At 39.1% G+C, this 17,691-nt stretch overlaps 1 protein-coding gene across 3 annotated transcripts; it reads right to left on the bottom strand.

Moving 5' to 3' along the window:
* Window positions 1–1,919: 1,919 nt before the first annotated feature.
* On the bottom strand, window positions 1,920–16,477 carry slc43a3a (solute carrier family 43 member 3a). Of its 3 annotated transcripts, none has more exons than XM_020641711.3 (13): window positions 16,006–16,477; window positions 12,203–12,474; window positions 11,147–11,276; window positions 8,945–8,991; window positions 8,788–8,864; window positions 8,573–8,665; window positions 7,772–7,911; window positions 7,121–7,257; window positions 6,343–6,486; window positions 5,705–5,812; window positions 4,114–4,300; window positions 3,860–3,983; window positions 1,920–3,741 (listed from the first exon to the last, which is right to left on the bottom strand). In XM_020641711.3, exons 2-13 carry the CDS (start codon window positions 12,393–12,395, stop codon window positions 3,583–3,585), a joined length of 1,539 nt encoding a protein of 512 aa, XP_020497367.1. In that variant the 5' UTR covers window positions 12,396–12,474; window positions 16,006–16,477; the 3' UTR covers window positions 1,920–3,582. The 3 variants fall into 3 exon arrangements, with proteins under 3 accessions (XP_020497367.1, XP_065816777.1, XP_020497365.1); XM_065960705.1 differs by lacking the exon at window positions 16,006–16,477 and adding an exon at window positions 12,761–13,828 and having other exon boundaries at window positions 12,203–12,551; XM_020641709.3 differs by lacking the exon at window positions 16,006–16,477 and adding an exon at window positions 12,761–13,825.
* Between the last annotated feature and the right edge of the window lie 1,214 nt (window positions 16,478–17,691).

The raw sequence follows: 17,691 nt of genomic DNA, 5'->3' as shown, positions 1-17,691 counted from the left end.
GTTCTACCTTTAGAATGGCTCTTCTTAACCTTCTGCAGAACATTTTGTTGTTCATTAGCAGCAGGCAAACAGTTGTTATGCCCATTACTGCCACCTTCTGTCAGCATGGCCATTATACATTTAATTTACTATATACGTATTCCTTTAATTTAGAAATATATCAATCGTCCCCTGGGCTAGGCTAAGCATGAACCAGATTGATTTGATTCTTTAGATTTTGTTTTTGTATAAAAAAACGTTTTTTTTTCTGTTAAATGCCAAAATATCTTGCAGAACTGTGAGCGCTAAATATCTTGAAGCCCATCTCAGAGCTTTTACTTTCTTCATTGTTTGTTGAACCTCTATAATTCTTTGTTTATCAATTTGAAGCTGCTCAATATGTCAATTATGCAAAATAATTGTGTTTATCACCACTATGACATTTTTCCACAAAATAATCTTTGTTATCGAGATTATCATTCCCAATAAAATCTTTTGATCATCTTTTGCATTATCATCTTATTGAACAGTTATGAAACTAAAATGTCAATTCCTCATCAACATGTAGTCGTTCTTTTTCTAAAGTTAAGATGAAAAACAAATGACAGTCTTTAGAGGGAGCTTCCCAAGTATGTCCTATACACATTTAAAGCTCTGTTCTGCTTCTTCCTCTCATATGTTCCTCCTTATAACGTTTATATTATTTTTCTTTAAGATTTATTTTTGGGCATTTTGTGCCTTTATTGGAGAGATAGGACAGTGGATAGAGTTAGAAATCAGGGAGAAAGAGAGTAGGGAATGACATGCAGGAAAGGAGCCACAGGTCGGATTCAAACCCGCTTGGAGGACTCCATACATGGGGCGCACGCTCTAACCACTGTGCCACCAGCTTCCTATTTATATTTTTATTGAATTTTTAATGTAATGTTAAAATTATAAAATCTTAATATTTATTTAACATTTTCCTTTTAAGCTATTCTAACTATCTGTCAAGCCTGGGGGCTTTTACCTTGTGGTAACCATTATTGGTCTTTTTCATTTAAAAGGAGAAAGATCAATTTGCCATTATCTTTTTATACCACTCTAACAATACTCACAGTTCCTCCCTCTTAATGGAAGTTTGTCCTTGACAATGTAACTTACTGAATGTTACTTAGTGCTCATGATGGATTCATGTTGGGTCTTTGTAGATAATATAACAGAGAGTATAAAGGTCTTTTACCATCTCTTTTGTGTCTTGAGATAACATTTGTTGTTCTGAATTGCCGCTATACAAACAAAGACTGATTGATTGATTGATTGATACTGATACTAATATTATTGAAAGTGACAGGATCTGTAAAGTTACTTAGTGTCATGTTTTGTTTTTTACTAATTTATTTAGTATTATTGTCTCTCCCTGTTTTATTTTGTACTTACCCTTGTCTTCTTTCAGATCCTGCTCATGTTTTCTTGCCTGGAGCCTCCCTGCCCTGATTGTGCTCACCTGTGTCTCGTTATCCCCTGATTGTCTGTGCGTATATATCTTTGTGTTTCCTCCCCTCATGTTGCCAGTTTGTAGTGTGTTCTGGTGTATCACCTTGTGCCAGCATTTTTCATCGTAGACTAGTAGTGATTTTTGACCGTGCCTGCCTTACCGTTTTGCCTTTTGCCCGCTCCCTTTAGATTTGCTTGCCTTGAAGATTTGCCTTCCTGTGTACCGACCTGGACTGTTATTAAACTCTGCCTTTTCCTGAACTCAGCCACGTGTGAGTCTGCTTTTGAGTCCCTGTCTCTATCTGGTTCTGATAGTAAGCCTTTAACAGTTTTGATCATAGAAAGGGTGTTCATGCTTTACAGTTATGTACATGGAGACTTATCAGAGATGTGAAGCTCATTTAAAGATTGGTGTCAATTACAGTAAAGGAACAATCAGTGAATAAAACACCAGGAAGAGACAATACATTTTAACACTTTAATTGTTGAAAGTTATACAAATATACAAGAAATAGCACAATACACTTACAAGTTTCTTATATTTAAGGCTGTTGAACATTTCCATTGTTTTCTTTCTTTGTAAACATGGGTAAACAGAATGCCTTTGTTATGATTTAATTTGCACCTATGTGAACGCCGCTGTTACAGTACAAAATGTTTTAGCTTAAAGTTATTATTTAGCTTCTCCCAGACCTTTGACCTATCCTATGCCAATGGCTGGGCAAGTTGACTTTGCATTTAAAGGTCACATATTATACTCCTTTTCAACATGTTTAAATAAGTCTCATATGGCCCCAAAACATGTCTGTGAAGTTTCAAATCCACTCTGATCCTGTATTTTATGTCTATAAACCCCTCTATGTCAGCCCTGCTCAGAACAGGCTGTTTCTGTGTCTGTACCTTTAAATATATAAATGATCTATGTGGACCATGCCCCCTCTCTGGAAGGGCTTGGGTTTTCTCGCTCCATGCTCAAATGTTTCCAGTGAGAAGGCAGACTCAGAGGGCAGAATAAACTTCTAGCTGTGGGAGTGTAACCCGGCTGGGGGAGGGGTTACTGCCTTTTGTGATGTCATAAAGGGAACATCGCTAAACGGCCTGTTTGAGCACAAGTTTTCTGAGAAGTGGAGCAGGGAAAAGACTGAGGATGAGCTTTTCTCATCATTGGGGGGTTTGTAGACGGACTAGGAATACTTATGCTGCGTTCCATTTGATCTCGGAAGCCGGAAATTCCGAGTTGACGTCTGATACGTCAGAATTCTGACCCGGAAACTCTGAGAATCTTTAGTAGTCCAAATTCAAATCCAATATGGCTGCTGCTCGACAGGGATGTTTAAGCTGTAACTGTTGTCTTTTTGTGGAATTAAATCAATCTCTGTGGAGGTGTTGTCATGTTATTTCAGGTCAGAAACTATCAGGCAGTGTGTAGTTATCATCTGGTGTTAGCTAACAAAAAAAAGGTACTCCATGTTGCTTGTCTGACTTGCAACTGGAACGCAGTTAACTCGAGAGTGACGTCATTCCCAGCTCCGAAATCCGAGTTCCGAGGTAAATGGAACGCACCAATGTGTTAGAAAAACATGGTTTAGTGTATATCGTATAATATGTGACATTTAAGATATAAACACAGGAATGTGTCACCCAGGTCAAGGATGAATCTCTTGTGCTTAAAAAGACAATCATACTTCTTTCATTCTTGTGAACAGTCACATGATCCTTGATAATGCAGTTAAGACGGTTCAAATCAATACTACTCTCAGCAGCTTTACCCTGATGCTGTAATAAAAGACATTGTGGTGTCTAATGTGATTAATGTTGTTCTACCTGTCTATCTTCACATTCAAGTCAAAGCATGTCCCAATACATTCTTCACATAATGCAGTGTTATTACCAAATGTAACCTCAAAGCACAACAGTTACACAGTATATCTACTGTAAGTACCTTCAATATTATTTAAAGAAGAGTTTAAAAAATCCTACTATTTGCTACTGAAATAAAAAAAAGGCGTGAGAGTTCCCATGAAGTATAACAGTTACAAACCTGAGCTCCAGTATTTCAGAGACTCTCCCTCTGCTGTTCTAAGTAGACCTGTATCATTCACAGTCCATTCTTTTCTAGATTTCTTCTTATAGTTGGCTAAACTGGAAAGGTTCCATATTGAGCAATTGTTCGTTAGCTTCTGGTGTGGTCGGTGTTCTTTGTTTTTTCAGCTTCTTGCAGTAAAGTCTAACATGGATCGGATGAATGAGAGCAAGAAGGGACAGCAAGGTGACAGCTACATTCACCTGTGAAAAAAGGAAAGAAAACTTGATTAAAACCAATGGCTTTTTTTAAACTTGTGGAGCTGAATCATCAGCTTAAAGTAAAGCTCATGTCAGAGGAATATCACATCTGAACACTTACATAAAGTGGATCGCCATGCAGCTGATGTTGGATGAGGTGAAGGATTGGAACTTGAAAAACCAGCCCCAGAGCTGACAAGGACATGGCAATCCCTGAAATCTTCCCAAAATGGGACATAGGAAATCTAGAGTGATTTAAAGGAGATGGAGAGGGAATACAAGAGGACAAGAAGGCACAATTAGGGATGGACATTTTTTTTTTCACTTAAATTGGATGTTCACTCTAAAGTGTGGTGGATAAAGATATTAACGTACGCAATGCTGATGAAGGCTTGATGGCCTCCAAAAAAGAAGGAGCTGTTGATAACCTGCAGGACAAAGGTGAAGTACTGCAGAGGGAGGACAGGACAGGTGAAGCAAACACAGAAGAGGAAACACTGCAGGGAGGTGAGGAAGAGGGAGAGACAGGATGAATTCAGGTCTGCCTCCCGTCTGGTTTCTCCTACGAGATCGAGGAAAGAAGACAAGGTTTAACAGTGAGGCCTTTGCAGGTGAATACATATTATACAGTTTGTAATAAATAAGCATACCTGGAGTATATCAGGAAATACAACTCTTCTTTTTTGTTTTCATTGATTACTGATCGGACAAACTTTTATGAATTCATGCATTTTAGTAACTTTGTGAATGAACCATTTAAATCTGTCTACCATCTAAGAGTAACTCTTCTCTTAGGTTGAAGCTGTAACCATATCTATATAAAACATCTCATAGCAGCAGAGTTATATTTGGTTTGGAGCCAACTGTCTGTTGTAAGAGAAGGTTTACTAAGAATGAAATATATATGTCTGACATTTACGAGTCAAGCTGATGTCTTCTTTCTTGCCTTTTAGAGATGTACCAAAGTAACCAAGAATTTGTAGGATGTACCTTCTAGCAGAAAATAAGCAAGTCTGTTAACATAGAAACTTTGTCAGTTCTTTGTCAGTTCGTGATTGTTAACAAATTGTGTTCTGTTGTAACTATCTGACCTCGGTCGATTAAACCGTATTATAATCCACAGTCTGTTTCACGATTTCATCATTGAATTTATACCGCAGCAACAACCCCCACCTAACAATAACATCGTGTGTTATCATGATTTTAGTTGATATGTGGTGAGTATAGCAATTTTCTAGTGTTCTGACTACTCAAAGCTCTTTTACACCACAGGTCACACCTACACATTCACACACTGATGGTAGAGGCTGCCGAGTAAAGAGTCCATCGGTATTAACTCGCCCATTCATACACATTCACACACTGATGGTAGAGGCCGCCGAGTAAAGAGTCCATCGGTATTAACTCGCCCATTCATACACATTCACACACTCATGGTAGAGGCCGCCGAGTAAAGAGTCCATCGGTATTAACTCATCCATTCATACACATTCACACACTGATGGTAGAGGCTGCTGTGTAACGTGTCCATCAGTATGAATCCCATTCATACACATTCATACACCGCCAACCGCCAACCGCTGGAGCAATTTGGGGTTAAGGGTCTTGCACAAGGACACATCTGAAAATGTGGCTGGGGAGCTGGGGATCGAACCCCAACCTTCCAGTTAAGAGATGACTGACCATTGAGCACAGCCTGATGGCCTACTCTTTCATGCCAAACAGTGTTTGAAAGCATGAATGTGGCTTGTGCTCTGCTTATGGAAGCATCTTGTCAACCGATAATGGTTCATCTCTTTTTAGTTATTTACCGATCTTTTGTGCTAAAATGTGCTTTGCATTTGAAGGTGGAGGTCTTTCAAACACACTCCAGTCATTCATTTAGCCACGAGGTTCACAGAAATACATGTGTGGAATCATACTTTTCATATCAAAAGCTCAGAGTAACTTTGAAGGAATAACTCACCTGAAGCAAGAGGTCTTTTCTTGTGTCTGTCCATGATGACTCCACTCACCGGGGCAAACAAAACACTGCACAGCTGGGTGAGGGCAAATGCATTGGTGTAGTGGCTCACTGGAAATTAGGGATGAAAATGAAAGGGATATTTAGTTTGGAGGAAACTGATTAAAAGGTGTAAAGGGAAAAAAATGATGTTATTAAAAGCAAGCTTATTTTCAATTCTAAAATGTAACCTTGTGGTTTGGGTTTACAAGCTCATGCATAGAAACCAAGGAGATAACTCTGAAGTTGAAGCATTGCTCCAACAACATAGTCAAACAAAAAAAGAAAAAGAAACCAATGGGGCAGATTAACCTAGGCCTGGGACCTGCATTACCTAAATGCAACACAACAGGTAACATACTTTTATCATCATATTATTAGTATATCTAGAATTCTAGAAAGTGTTTTACGGCAATAATCTTCAAGTTTTCTCATTTTCAAGTTTCCTTCAGAAGGTATTCAATGGAAAAGTCACTGTTATGATCCAAGTCTTCAACACTCACCAAAACCCAAATCAAATGTGGTATCCTACTTTAATCAGTACAAGCAGAAAGCAACACAGGGGAGAAAATGTCCCAAGAAATCCAATCATTTTACCTCACCCAAGGTTTGGTCATCATTTGCCAGCCGGTTGAGCATGGGGTTGACGTTGGATAAGAAGATGAACTGACAGAAGAGGATGGTGATCACCCACACCAGGTGCCACAGGAAGAGCCAGGACAAGACACAGCTCCGGAAACTAGCCACTATTAGTACAACAGATGAGGAGTTGAAAAAACAATTTTTGATGTTTAGAAGTTAGCTGCAGTTGCACTTAATTTACACTATTAGACTTTTACAATTTGTAATACTTTAAGCGAAGATAAAAACATTTTTGGCCTTGGTTGGTGCGAATCTCCAGAGACCTGACTGAGTGTTAGGTGGGAGAAGTCACACCAATCGTCAAACTGTTGCTCTTAGGGGCAGGCACAGGGCGGCTGTGGCTTAGTTGGTAGAGTCGTCACCTCTCAACCAGAAGATGTCTGATGTGTACTTGGGCAAGACACTTAACCCTAAATTGCTCCCACTGCTTCAGTGGTGGTGTATGAATGGGATTAGTTACTTCTGATGGATGATACTACATAGTGATCACTACCATCAGTGTGTGAATGTGTGAATGTGTGGGTGTGACCTGCAGTGTAAAAGAGCTTTGAGTAGTCAGAAGACTAGAAAAGTGCTCTACAAGCTCAAGTCCATTTACCATTTACCCTGCGAGTATCAACTTCTCTTTTATCTGCTTTGTCTATTGCTTCCACTTACCCTGACATTAATACCCCCCCACCAAGCTCAAAGTTGGTCTTTGTGAGTTATATCCTGGAAAACAAACAAAGAGAATATCACCTTCCTCGTTCTTGGGCTCGTGCTCTGGCTTTGCTCCATCAGTCTGCTGGTCTTTCTGTGTCTTCTCAAGGTCTTTCTGCTCCTTCATTTCTTCTGTCTCATTATTTTCCTTTTTTTTACTTCCAGGGCATCTTACCCTGTAACAGCAAATGTTGGGAGTGAAAAACTGTAAACCCCCCAGAGGAACACAAAAACATTTAATTGTATCCGTCAATCAAGGAATCTGTCAATAATATAACAAAACTCATCAAATACAAATGGAGCAGGTCTAGACTGCACTCCACATAGTTTTATATACAGACACCCAAGGCAAACAAAAACTCAGTGGTGTAGTGCAGGGTATATAAATCTCCTCTGATTCACGCTATTGATTGATTGACAGTATTCAGTAGGATGCTGCAATTTCTAGGATGGTGAAGGGATGACCCTCCCTACTCTGTCCCTAATTGGCTAGTACACACTAACTTAATATGAGAGAGGAGTCTTATGTCCCTGTTCGTAAAAGAGGCAGTTTATCCTCCGCTGGACAGGACGCTTGGGGAAAAATTAACCACTACACCACTGCAAAAAACTGCCTTTTAACAGGAAGAAACCCTGAACAGAAACAGACTGTAGGTCATTCATTTAGATGAAGATGATGTTTGTTCTGACCCATATGTGTATGACTCCGGCAGCGGGTAGGGGATGTGTCCTCTGGGCATTAAAAAGAAAGTTCGTAGAAGCAGGATGGAGCTACACGAGGTGAGGAAGAGAAATGACAGATACAGAGACACTCCTCGTTCATGAAGCAACTGTAGACAAAGAAAAACAGAGAAGGTGTCGACTTGAGCTTTTTAAGCCCAAGAGCAATTAGGTCTCACTGAAATATTTGTTTCATCTGTTGTAGTTTGAAGGGTTGAATCATAACAGAAATATACAATCTGGTAATCAATAATAATCTAACCCCTGAATTTAGCCAGGTCATGAGATCATGTTCTGATACACATACACACACACTCTTTCCTGGTAATAGACCAGTTGTCCATCCAAGAAACTTCTAGGAAACGGTCTTTATATAGAACACATGTTGTAATTGCCCGGTGTGATGATTGCCCATGACGGGATGATTGAGATGTTATAAAAGAACTGCTCCAAGAGAAATAAACAGATCCTCAATTCACAAGCCATAGTCTCTGTCTGATTGTTCAAGAGCATTTACTCTTCTACATAATGGCGCTGCGAGCACACTAGGAAGAATGACCGGACACCTGCGGCATCCAGGGCTGGAGTGACACTGCACAGTGGCCACAACAAAAGGTAGGAGCTTTATCTTGCCAAAATTTATATGTGCAGTCTGACACCCAATCTCTCTCCTCGCTGGGGCAGCTTGACCCCAGAGTTAGAAGGGAGGAGAGGACGCTGTGTGTTTCAGTAAATTAACCTAGGAATAAAAGGATTAGAAATATCCATTACCTTTACGACAAGAAACACTGCGGCAGAGGAGTCAAAGGCTCCATTGTAGACAGTTATGATGGTGGAGCGATAGAGGTGGAACAGGTTCCCCACCTTAACAGAAAATATCATCCTTTTAAGAATGCTGACACACACACACACACACACACACACACACACACACACACACACACACACACACACAATGTCTGTTTTAGCCATGGATGAAAACCTACCTGTGCATTAGTGATGTGGAGGATGGTACCAGATATAATGAGACACGACATGGCAGGGTACAGCAGTATAACTGTATCTGTGTGAGGACAGAGCAGAGAGAGGTCAAAGGAAATGTAAAGATGACACCCTCAAATTGCAATGTACACAACAACATACCTTCGTTTAACAGTGTGATGAACAGTGCACCAGTTGTGTACAAGATTCTGTAGGAATATAAAAAGAACTGTGACATCGCACCATGACAACAACATTTTTTTAATTTTCTTTTTTAGTTTCGAGATTATTCTCGTAAACTAACGAGTTCGAGACCAGCCTGCGCAAAATGATGAAGAAGTATGCAGAAGTATTTTCCTCTGCAGACAGCTTCCTCCAAGTCAGTGTGGTTCTTTTTTCAGTTTCTTTAAGTATCTTTTCAGGGTGCTGATATTTTATGACAATGTGAAGATGATGATGTGCCAAAAGCATGTGTAGTTTCATATCTGCATAAGTAAAGCCCCAACACGAATATTAGTGTCTGTTATCTGTCTGCCTTGTTAAAGTGTCTCATGTGCACAGACAGTTTGTGTCCTGTTCATCATTTTACAGATAAACAAGGTCTTACAAGTTGAAGTGAAAACTTCTCTTTAACTAACTGTTTTTACCAACTATACAAGGAAGTAGCCTATTTCCTTATTAGTGAAACCTCCAGGTTAGTCATTTGAGAACAGGATGCTGCTGCTCTTCTGATATAGACTAAAATAACAACTTTATTCTTTTATTCTTTAAAGACTTTAAGACTTCTACTTTCATCATTTTCGTGCAGGCTGATCTCAAACTCGTTAAACAATATCGGACATTTTATTCTAATTTAGTCATAAGCAGAATAAGTTCTGCAGAATACATTCACACCAACAGATAACTTTTTCTTTCCATGTCTTCTGAATTGATAAGCAGTCAGTAAAAAAGTCTGTATTTAAGCTGCTAACGTAGCTTTGGCCTGGATCCTTTAGCTCACCCATATCATGTCTGTAGCCGTCTGGGACTGTCAGCCAGTCTGCATTTTTTGTTGTTGCAAAATCGATTGAGTAAGGGTAACCCTAACCCTGACCGTATGATCGTTCAGTTTGCAAAATCAAGGTTTGTTGATGAGAGACCAGCTTTGTAACACTCTGTTACAAATGAAGGACCAGTTGTTTCAAATATTTGTATGAATCTAAGAGATTTTTCAAGTTTCAAGTAATCTTCGTAATCTGCACGGTGCTGCATGATAATGCAATTGTTGTTGGAAATAGCCACAGTTACAGGGGTACAGTGGGACATGTGACAGCTCATGCAGTCACATGTCAAAGTGACTCTGGGCAAGACACAGAACCCCAAACTGCTCCCACTGCTTTGCCAGTGAGTGATTGTGTGGATTGAATAGTATTGTTGGGCACATAGCAGCCTCTGCCTTCAATGTATGAATGTGGTGTGAATGAGTGGTCAGAAGACTACAACAGTTCTATAGAATTGAATAGAATAGAAAATACTGTGTCTACTTTTGCATGCAAAAAAATTGTCTTGCACTTGTAAATATGTGCAAATATGAGCCATACAGAAGGTAATACAGTCAAACAAAATATCACATAAGACTGTACAAGTCCAAGTCCATCAAGTTAGAAGTGAACAACAATATTGTTTTGATCCAGGGGTTGGTTGGCTGGCACCAACATAGATGTTGAAAATTCAAGAGGGAGATGAATGTCTTGACTTAAGTCCAGGGCCATCCATCATAGTAGTTGAGACATTTCAGTCAGGGCCAAAGTAGTGAACCAACAGACCAATGTCACATACCAAAAATCAAGCCACAAACATGGCTCTAATGTTAAAAGGAGTTCTAAAAGACTTAATGTCACACTTAACACAGGTAACATATGGGTAAACACTTTCACCGGACATTTTTTCAAGAAGCAAAAAACACAGTTGAACACAGTTGAAGAGTTCAAGCTGTTTCACTGTCTGCGACCTGCAAAACAGGAGACTTTTCAAATCATGGCTAACCTGAGGGAAAATTGATCTTTCAGGGGGCTGCCGCAGGTCTTACATTAATGGAGTTTTAAAAATGTTTTTAGCTACTTTGAAATGTTCAACTTGAACAAAACGAATGTTAACTGGTTGTGAAAGCTAAAGCAATATCTGCACATATATTAACCTTAACCACCTCATAACATTGAGCCCGGTGAGTTATTTGTCCACATCTAGGAGCTTGTTAGTTTGCAGCATACAGTCTAATTTGCAGCCTGAAGTTTTGAGCAGTGATACCACCAGTTGATTGTTCATAAATAAAAAAACATCCCTTGACAAAAATGTTATACTAAAATAGACTTTCTGTGCACTTACATTGATATTAGCCTTGTTGCTGTAGTCCCAAAGTGGTCGAAGACACATCCAATAGGGAAGCGTATTAGTGTGTTTGTGATAAGAGCGACACACATGACTAGAGAGAACTGCTCATCCTGACCCATGCAATCTGGAAGGAAAAGTAAGGAAATAAATGAATTAGGTATAGAAACTACTGGAAACCACTCAGTTCTTCTGTAGACTGTGTATACGGTGTGTATCAAGGTACAGATCAAGTGGGGACAGCAGGAAAAAAAGATTGCATGTTGTGGTAGAACTGGGCCTGCAGAAAATCAGCAGAAAGAGAAAACCCTCCGAACCTTGGGACGAGAGTAAATAAAAGAGACTTTCAGAAACTGTTGAGTTGCTAAGTCACCCAGTTTATTACATGCAGCATGGAGAGAAGTTCAGCTATGCGTACAGGATACACAAAGTAAGTTCTCTGCCCGCTCTTGGGGCGTACAATCTTTATATACTTGAGCATATAGTGTGATCGAAACTTACAGAGGAGGATCATAGAAACAGGTGCAGCTTTATCTGTATCAGCACCTTGTGGTCAGTGTATAAATATGTGAATGTAGCAGTAACTTGTCCTTGAGAGTTTAAAAAATAGTCCTTATAAGGAGCTGTTGTTGAGTCTGTGTACGTGAGATAAAACAGTCTACGTACGTGAGGTGAGTATCGTGCAAGGTTCGTGTGTTGCAGTGGTCATATAAGGACACGGTGCATGTATACGTGATATGTGTAATGCTATGTGTAATGCATTGGATCAGTTAATGAGCAAACATAAAAGTATAAAGAATATAAGATTCCACAATGTGTACCACATAGGAAAAGCAAACACTAGTGTTGTTTTGCTTGACCTGCACTTTCAGCTGAACTAATTGTCACGTTAATTGTCAAGTTTGTCAAGTCTACATATGGATTGAATTAACTACCAACAAGGGTTAAAAAAACATCATCTCTCTGCAAAGACACATTCAGATATAAAAGATAGATTTAGGAAACATGTCTGTGTGAACATCTCTCCACATACAACATGCCCGTTTACCTTACCAATATACACAGCAGGGTCAGAATCTCTGGTAGTGTTGACACAGTATCCAGCAAAGTATCCATCCACTTTAAGCACAAACACGAGAGAAGCCCAGCCAAAGGCCATCCCTGAGAAGAACAAACTCTCTACCAGTCCTGACAGAAGGGTCAACCAGTAGTACGACTTGGCTCCGCTCCCTGGGAATCCAAACATGCTGCCAAACGCTTCTACTTCTGCTGAATGAGGTTGGAATGATAGCGCAAGGCTGTCACAGCGGGACCAGGCGAGGTTTCTTAAAAAAGAACAGACAGGACTGTGACTGGAGTACGACAGAGCTCACCATTGAATCCATTCTGTAGAAAGTGTGTGCTGTGGTAGCAGATTGAAAATTAGGTCATAATCACATCAGAATGCACATCAACACAGAGAGTCTTTGTTGTCTGCCACTTTTGATCACACAGACGCAATCAGTTTAACTGAATCAACACATTGACACTGTGTCAGAAGAGAATCAAAGTTTGACATTACTATAGCATTATTCTATTGTTTGAATAACAGCACAATTCTGCAAGACTTACCTGTCGCACTGCTAGCTGTTGGAAGAATAACGGTTTACTTTCCCATTTCTTGCCACACCCTCTGTCTTTGCTCCTCAGACGTCTCACATCTACTGGCATGCTCTGAGCTGAAAACTGTTTACTATCCTGAATGCCACATCAAGAGTGGGGGTGGTATATCACACCATTTACAGCTGGGAACTCAGGTTGCGCAAGGTTGTTGAGTGCATGAAACTACAAGATGCATTTCTACCCTCTGCTACAGTGAGGTGAGGGTGGATGGAAATTATGATGTGAACTTTGATAATGTTGGATACAAGGACAAAGGTGCAAAAAAAATATCAAGACTCTGCCTCAGAGTGGCACCAAAAGAGAGTCATAAACCGCCTGCATGGTGGCAATATGAAGTTTATATGTAAGATAACGACTTGAATGTAGGACTTTGAGTTTAAGGAACACATGACCGAGTTACATATAAAACAAAAAAGATAAATCCCATCAACAAGTTGGCCCTTCAATACAACAGGTTCATATGGTAATGCTTTCTTGGCAAAAATGTTAATTTCTTTCTTTATTATGATAATACTATTAACTATAATAAACATGATTTATAATGCACTTTTCTTAACATGGTTACAAAGTGCTTCAAAAAACATATGGAGAGATGAAAAGAAAAAAAGGAGTTAAAAGAAGATACAATTAAGACTTCATAAAAGCCTTCCCATAAAAGAAAGTTTTAACAGAGGATTTCAAACAGTCTACAGATGTGGCAGAGAGTCCCACAGTCTATAAGGGCTAGTCATCTTACAAGCTGGGATTTATACAGCCAGACGAGCTGCATCTAATGAACGCAGGGATCCACATAGGAGTTAGAAGATCTCTACAAAATTTGGGGGCAAGGCAATTTAAGGCTTTAAAAAAGAACAATAAGGGGCACTGGTGGTGCAGTGGGTAGTGGCTCCTTTCCCGCATGTCATTCCCCACTCTCTCTCTCCCTGATTTCCATCTCTATCCACTGTCATATCTCTCCAATAAAGGCACAAAAAGCCCAAAAAGAAATCTTAAGAAAAAAAAAAAATCAATACGATAAAAAAATGGGCAGCTAGAATGAGCTGGCAAGAACAGGAGTGATGTGCTGGTCGTTGTGGTGTTGAAACTCGAGCAGCAGCATTGGCATCTATGGAGGGATCTCTGAATGAAACAATTTCAGAGTACATTTAAGTACATACAGTTAAGAAGACAAGGACTGGAAGACAGGGTGGAAGACATAGCTGGTATTCACTACTTCAAACAGTATTGTAACTGTTTTTTTTTTTACTTGTATAACAGTAGGGTAGGGATGAGTTCATTGTGATGTGTCACATGGTGGTCCCCAGTGGGTATATAATAATTAATCTGCTGACAACAGGAAACAATGTGGGAGTTCTCTGGCTGTCAGGTTCTCTGGTTGTTTTTGGTTCTTTTTTTGTTTCAGTTTATTTTGTTTAGCTTAAAAAAATGTGTATGTATGTGTCATGATTTGGTCTCATTTAGTTTTGTATTTCAGTGTTTAGGTTTCCATGTTTTCATTTCTCCTGTCCATCCTAGTGTTGCTTGTTTCCCTTGTGTGTTTTTGTCTTAATGTTTCATAGTTTAGTCTTTAGTGTTTCCTGTTTTATTTTGTAGTTTCTTCTCCTTGTGTTTCTTTGTAACATTCTTGAGTTCTGTGTGTCTTCAGTGTTTCATGATATAGTTTGCAGTTGTCCTCAATGTTTCTTGTATTGTATTCCTGCCTCTGTGTGTTTCCCTCCGTGTTGTTTACCCTCATTGTCTTCACCTGTGTCGTTAGTCTCACCTGTGTTTGATTACCCCTGTGTCTATATAGTCTCTGTGTTCCTTCCGGCATGTTGTCAGATCATTGTTGTATGTCATTTGCCGGTGTTGTAGTTTCTCGTGTTGGTTTTCCTTTGCTCATTTGGCTACCTGTGTTATTTACCCTTTGTATTTTTTTTTTCAGTTTGGACTTTTTGAATAGGAAGTTTTTCTTAAATTAAATCATTTTTGTTATTCTGCACTTGGCTCCACCTCCCTTGTTTTCCCACACCCATGACAGTATGTTTTAGCATGTGTATATAAAAGCACTGTGCTAACTTTCTGAATATTATTGTGTTATTATCATGCTTATGATGATGATGATGATGATGATTCTGTTTCTTTTTCTTTTTCTTCTAAATCAGTGTTATACGTTGTGCGTTTTTCACATACATAGGCCTAACAAATAAACTGTGGATCACTAATGAGGTATAAATGCTGTCGATGTTCTGATCTTGCTTCTACTTTCCTTTGAAGTGCTGCAGTTTTAACGAAGAAAAAAACAAAGGTAATGAATATCATTTATTTATATATTTGAGTCAAAAGATTTTTCACAGATCCGATGTTGCAGTGATCTTCATTGAAGCTGCTCAGTATCCCATATTGGGTCAAAGGGTCTCAGCACAGTACTGAATTGTCACCCAAAACATTCCACTGGGGTGGCCTGTTTACCAAAACCTGTTCTGAAACAGCTGTCATCGCATCTGGAATTATTGCAAAACACGACGCACAGTGTAGTGTAACTTATCCTGTTCTATTCAGAACTCTGTCCATTTTCTTTCATCCAATCCAGAATACATGGTTTAATGAATGAATTTCCTCAACAGATCTCAGCGTCAACCAAACTGTAAACACAGGCTCTGGTATTTGATTCATTGGACCAGACAGCCTGTGCTAAATGCAGCATTTGGGAACAAACTTTCAAACTGCTGTTATGTAGCTGCTCTTCTTTACTGTTCTCAATGACAAGATCTGCTCCTCATTAAAGACTAGATCTGTGAAGTGTTGACAATAAAGGCAGTCAAACTGTCAAATGTAGGCAGACTCAGAAACAAGCTCAGAGGGATTCAAACAAACCAAACTCTGCACTCACTGAGTTGAACCAGTTACGGCAGTCTATTATCATCCCAGCACATTAACACAGCTATCTGCCACCAGTTTTCTTTAAGAACTTGAATAAAAAAGCAGGCTTTGACTTGACATAGGTGAGTGGATGTATAACAGAGAAAATCCTTCTTTAAATGAACACATTTCTTACAGTTGATAACAGTGCTTTTTATGCCAGTGAGGAGAAAACAACAGAGCATACAGTCACAGCCTTTAAAGTCCTGCCTGATTGAAAGTGTGATCACAGGTGGATGAAAAGGTCATTCAAATAGTGAGGACAACAAATAATGTGTAAATGTGTTACTCACATGGCTGCTGATGTTCTGTGCTGTTACAAATCTGTGACCTGTATGAATCTGAGCATTCATAAATAAAATTGCCCTCTCTCTCCAGTGTCGAAGGTTATGTTCTCTGTTTGGTTTGTTTATCAGGATCGCAGGGACCAATGTAGCAAGGCATCTCTTATTCTTCCTGATGTCAACAATCTGTTAATCGCTCCCCTGTTCCATCATACTGCTATTCCCAGATGATCCGTTGTGTTTGTAGCGCAGTATCATGTTCCCTTGTACATCGCGGCACAGAGTCCTCACACCTTTGCACTCCACTCTATTTGTCACTTGTCTCACTATAACCTGACCCACAGACACTGCCAGCTTTTGTGTAACACTGAAACTGGAGTATAGTGGAGTAATGTGTAACTTCATCAGTTCATTGCTCTTTACTTTGCATCACTGACATTTAAAAAAACACAGGATTAGAAATACTACAAGAAAATCTTAAATGATCATCTAAGAGAAAGATGTAATGAAATTTACGCAATCCCAGTACAAACATGAATTTTCTTATAAATATGCTTAGTTTGCACACTGCTAAATAGTAAAAGCATTTGTGACCTTAACCTTTAAAATAACCAGGTTACAATAAAAAAGACTTTCATTATGGTATGTTTTTAGTCTTGATAAAAACATAAATAATGATGTGCTGACAGCGGTTGATAAAGAACATTGTGGTAATAAATTACAGTATAGCACCACTTACTGGCCGCTGGTGGTACTACGCTCCTAGGCCTTTGTGCTTTGTCTGCTTTAGTTGTCTGCTGCCAAGTAACATCAATTTTGTCTGATAAGATCAGATATGAGTAACCATTGAAATCATCAGTAATCATTTAAAGACAGACCCCTTTTAGAGGTTCAGTAATATGCATTATTGCTGTGTTATTCTTACAGATGGTTCTTTTATCATCTGTACATTTTGAAGCTAGTCAAGGTTGAGATCATTTTAAGGGGGCAAATACGATCAACAGATAAGTGGCATCATTTAAAATGTTTTTTCTGCAACTATTTTAATAATTAAAAGTTAAGTTAATTATTATTAATTAATAATTTTTCAAGAAATGATAGAGAAAAAAAAAAGTACAGATCCCACTGTCTCAAAAAAGCTCAGAGCATTCAGAATGATCCATGTCAGACTGGACACTTTCTGTTTGAACTGCCCTCAGGCAGGCGTTTCAGGACAATTATAACCTGGAAACAGACTGAAAAACTGTTTCTACCCGAGAGCTGTGACTGCACTTAATACTGCACAAAATGTTGTGTTAAATGTTGAGTAATCTGTAAATTGAAATATGTACCTCAGCAGAATGTGTATGTGTGTGAAAGTGTGGTGTGATGTGTTTTTAGTATCCTCTTATTTTTATTTTTTATTTACTGCGTTCTAAATGTAATGACAAATAAAGATATTATTTTTCTGATGCTCAGTACTTTGTTGCTCCTGTTATGGTTTCAGTTTAAATCAAAACCCCAAAGCAGAGACTGACACAGATATACAATGTAACAAAAAACCTGTTCAATGTTCAAAAAGAGCAGGCAGTGAAGTTCAGGGAGCTGGCTGGCCAGAAAAATAATCCACAAGGTGATGCAGGAAACTCAGGCGAAGCAACTTGAGAACAGTGAGGCACACCGGAGTACCTGAGCACAAGAAAAAACAGGTAAGAA

Source organism: Labrus bergylta, chromosome 1 (assembly GCF_963930695.1).
Source record: "Labrus bergylta chromosome 1, fLabBer1.1, whole genome shotgun sequence".
NCBI lineage: Eukaryota > Metazoa > Chordata > Actinopteri > Labriformes > Labridae > Labrus > Labrus bergylta.
This window is presented reverse-complemented; position numbering and strand designations above follow the sequence as displayed.

Excerpts from the sequence above, each read along its gene's own strand:
- slc43a3a (XM_020641711.3), bottom strand. The coding sequence starts at position 12,395 with ATGTTTGGATTCCCAGGGAGCGGAGCCAAGTCGTACTACTGGTTGACC. Across the intron at positions 4,301-5,704 it reads GAAAAGACCTCTTGCTTCAG|GAGAAACCAGACGGGAGGCA; the intron begins GTGAGTTATTCC and ends TCGATCTCGTAG. Across the intron at positions 3,742-3,859 it reads TGCATGGCGATCCACTTTAT|GTGAATGTAGCTGTCACCTT; the intron begins GTAAGTGTTCAG and ends CTTTTTTCACAG.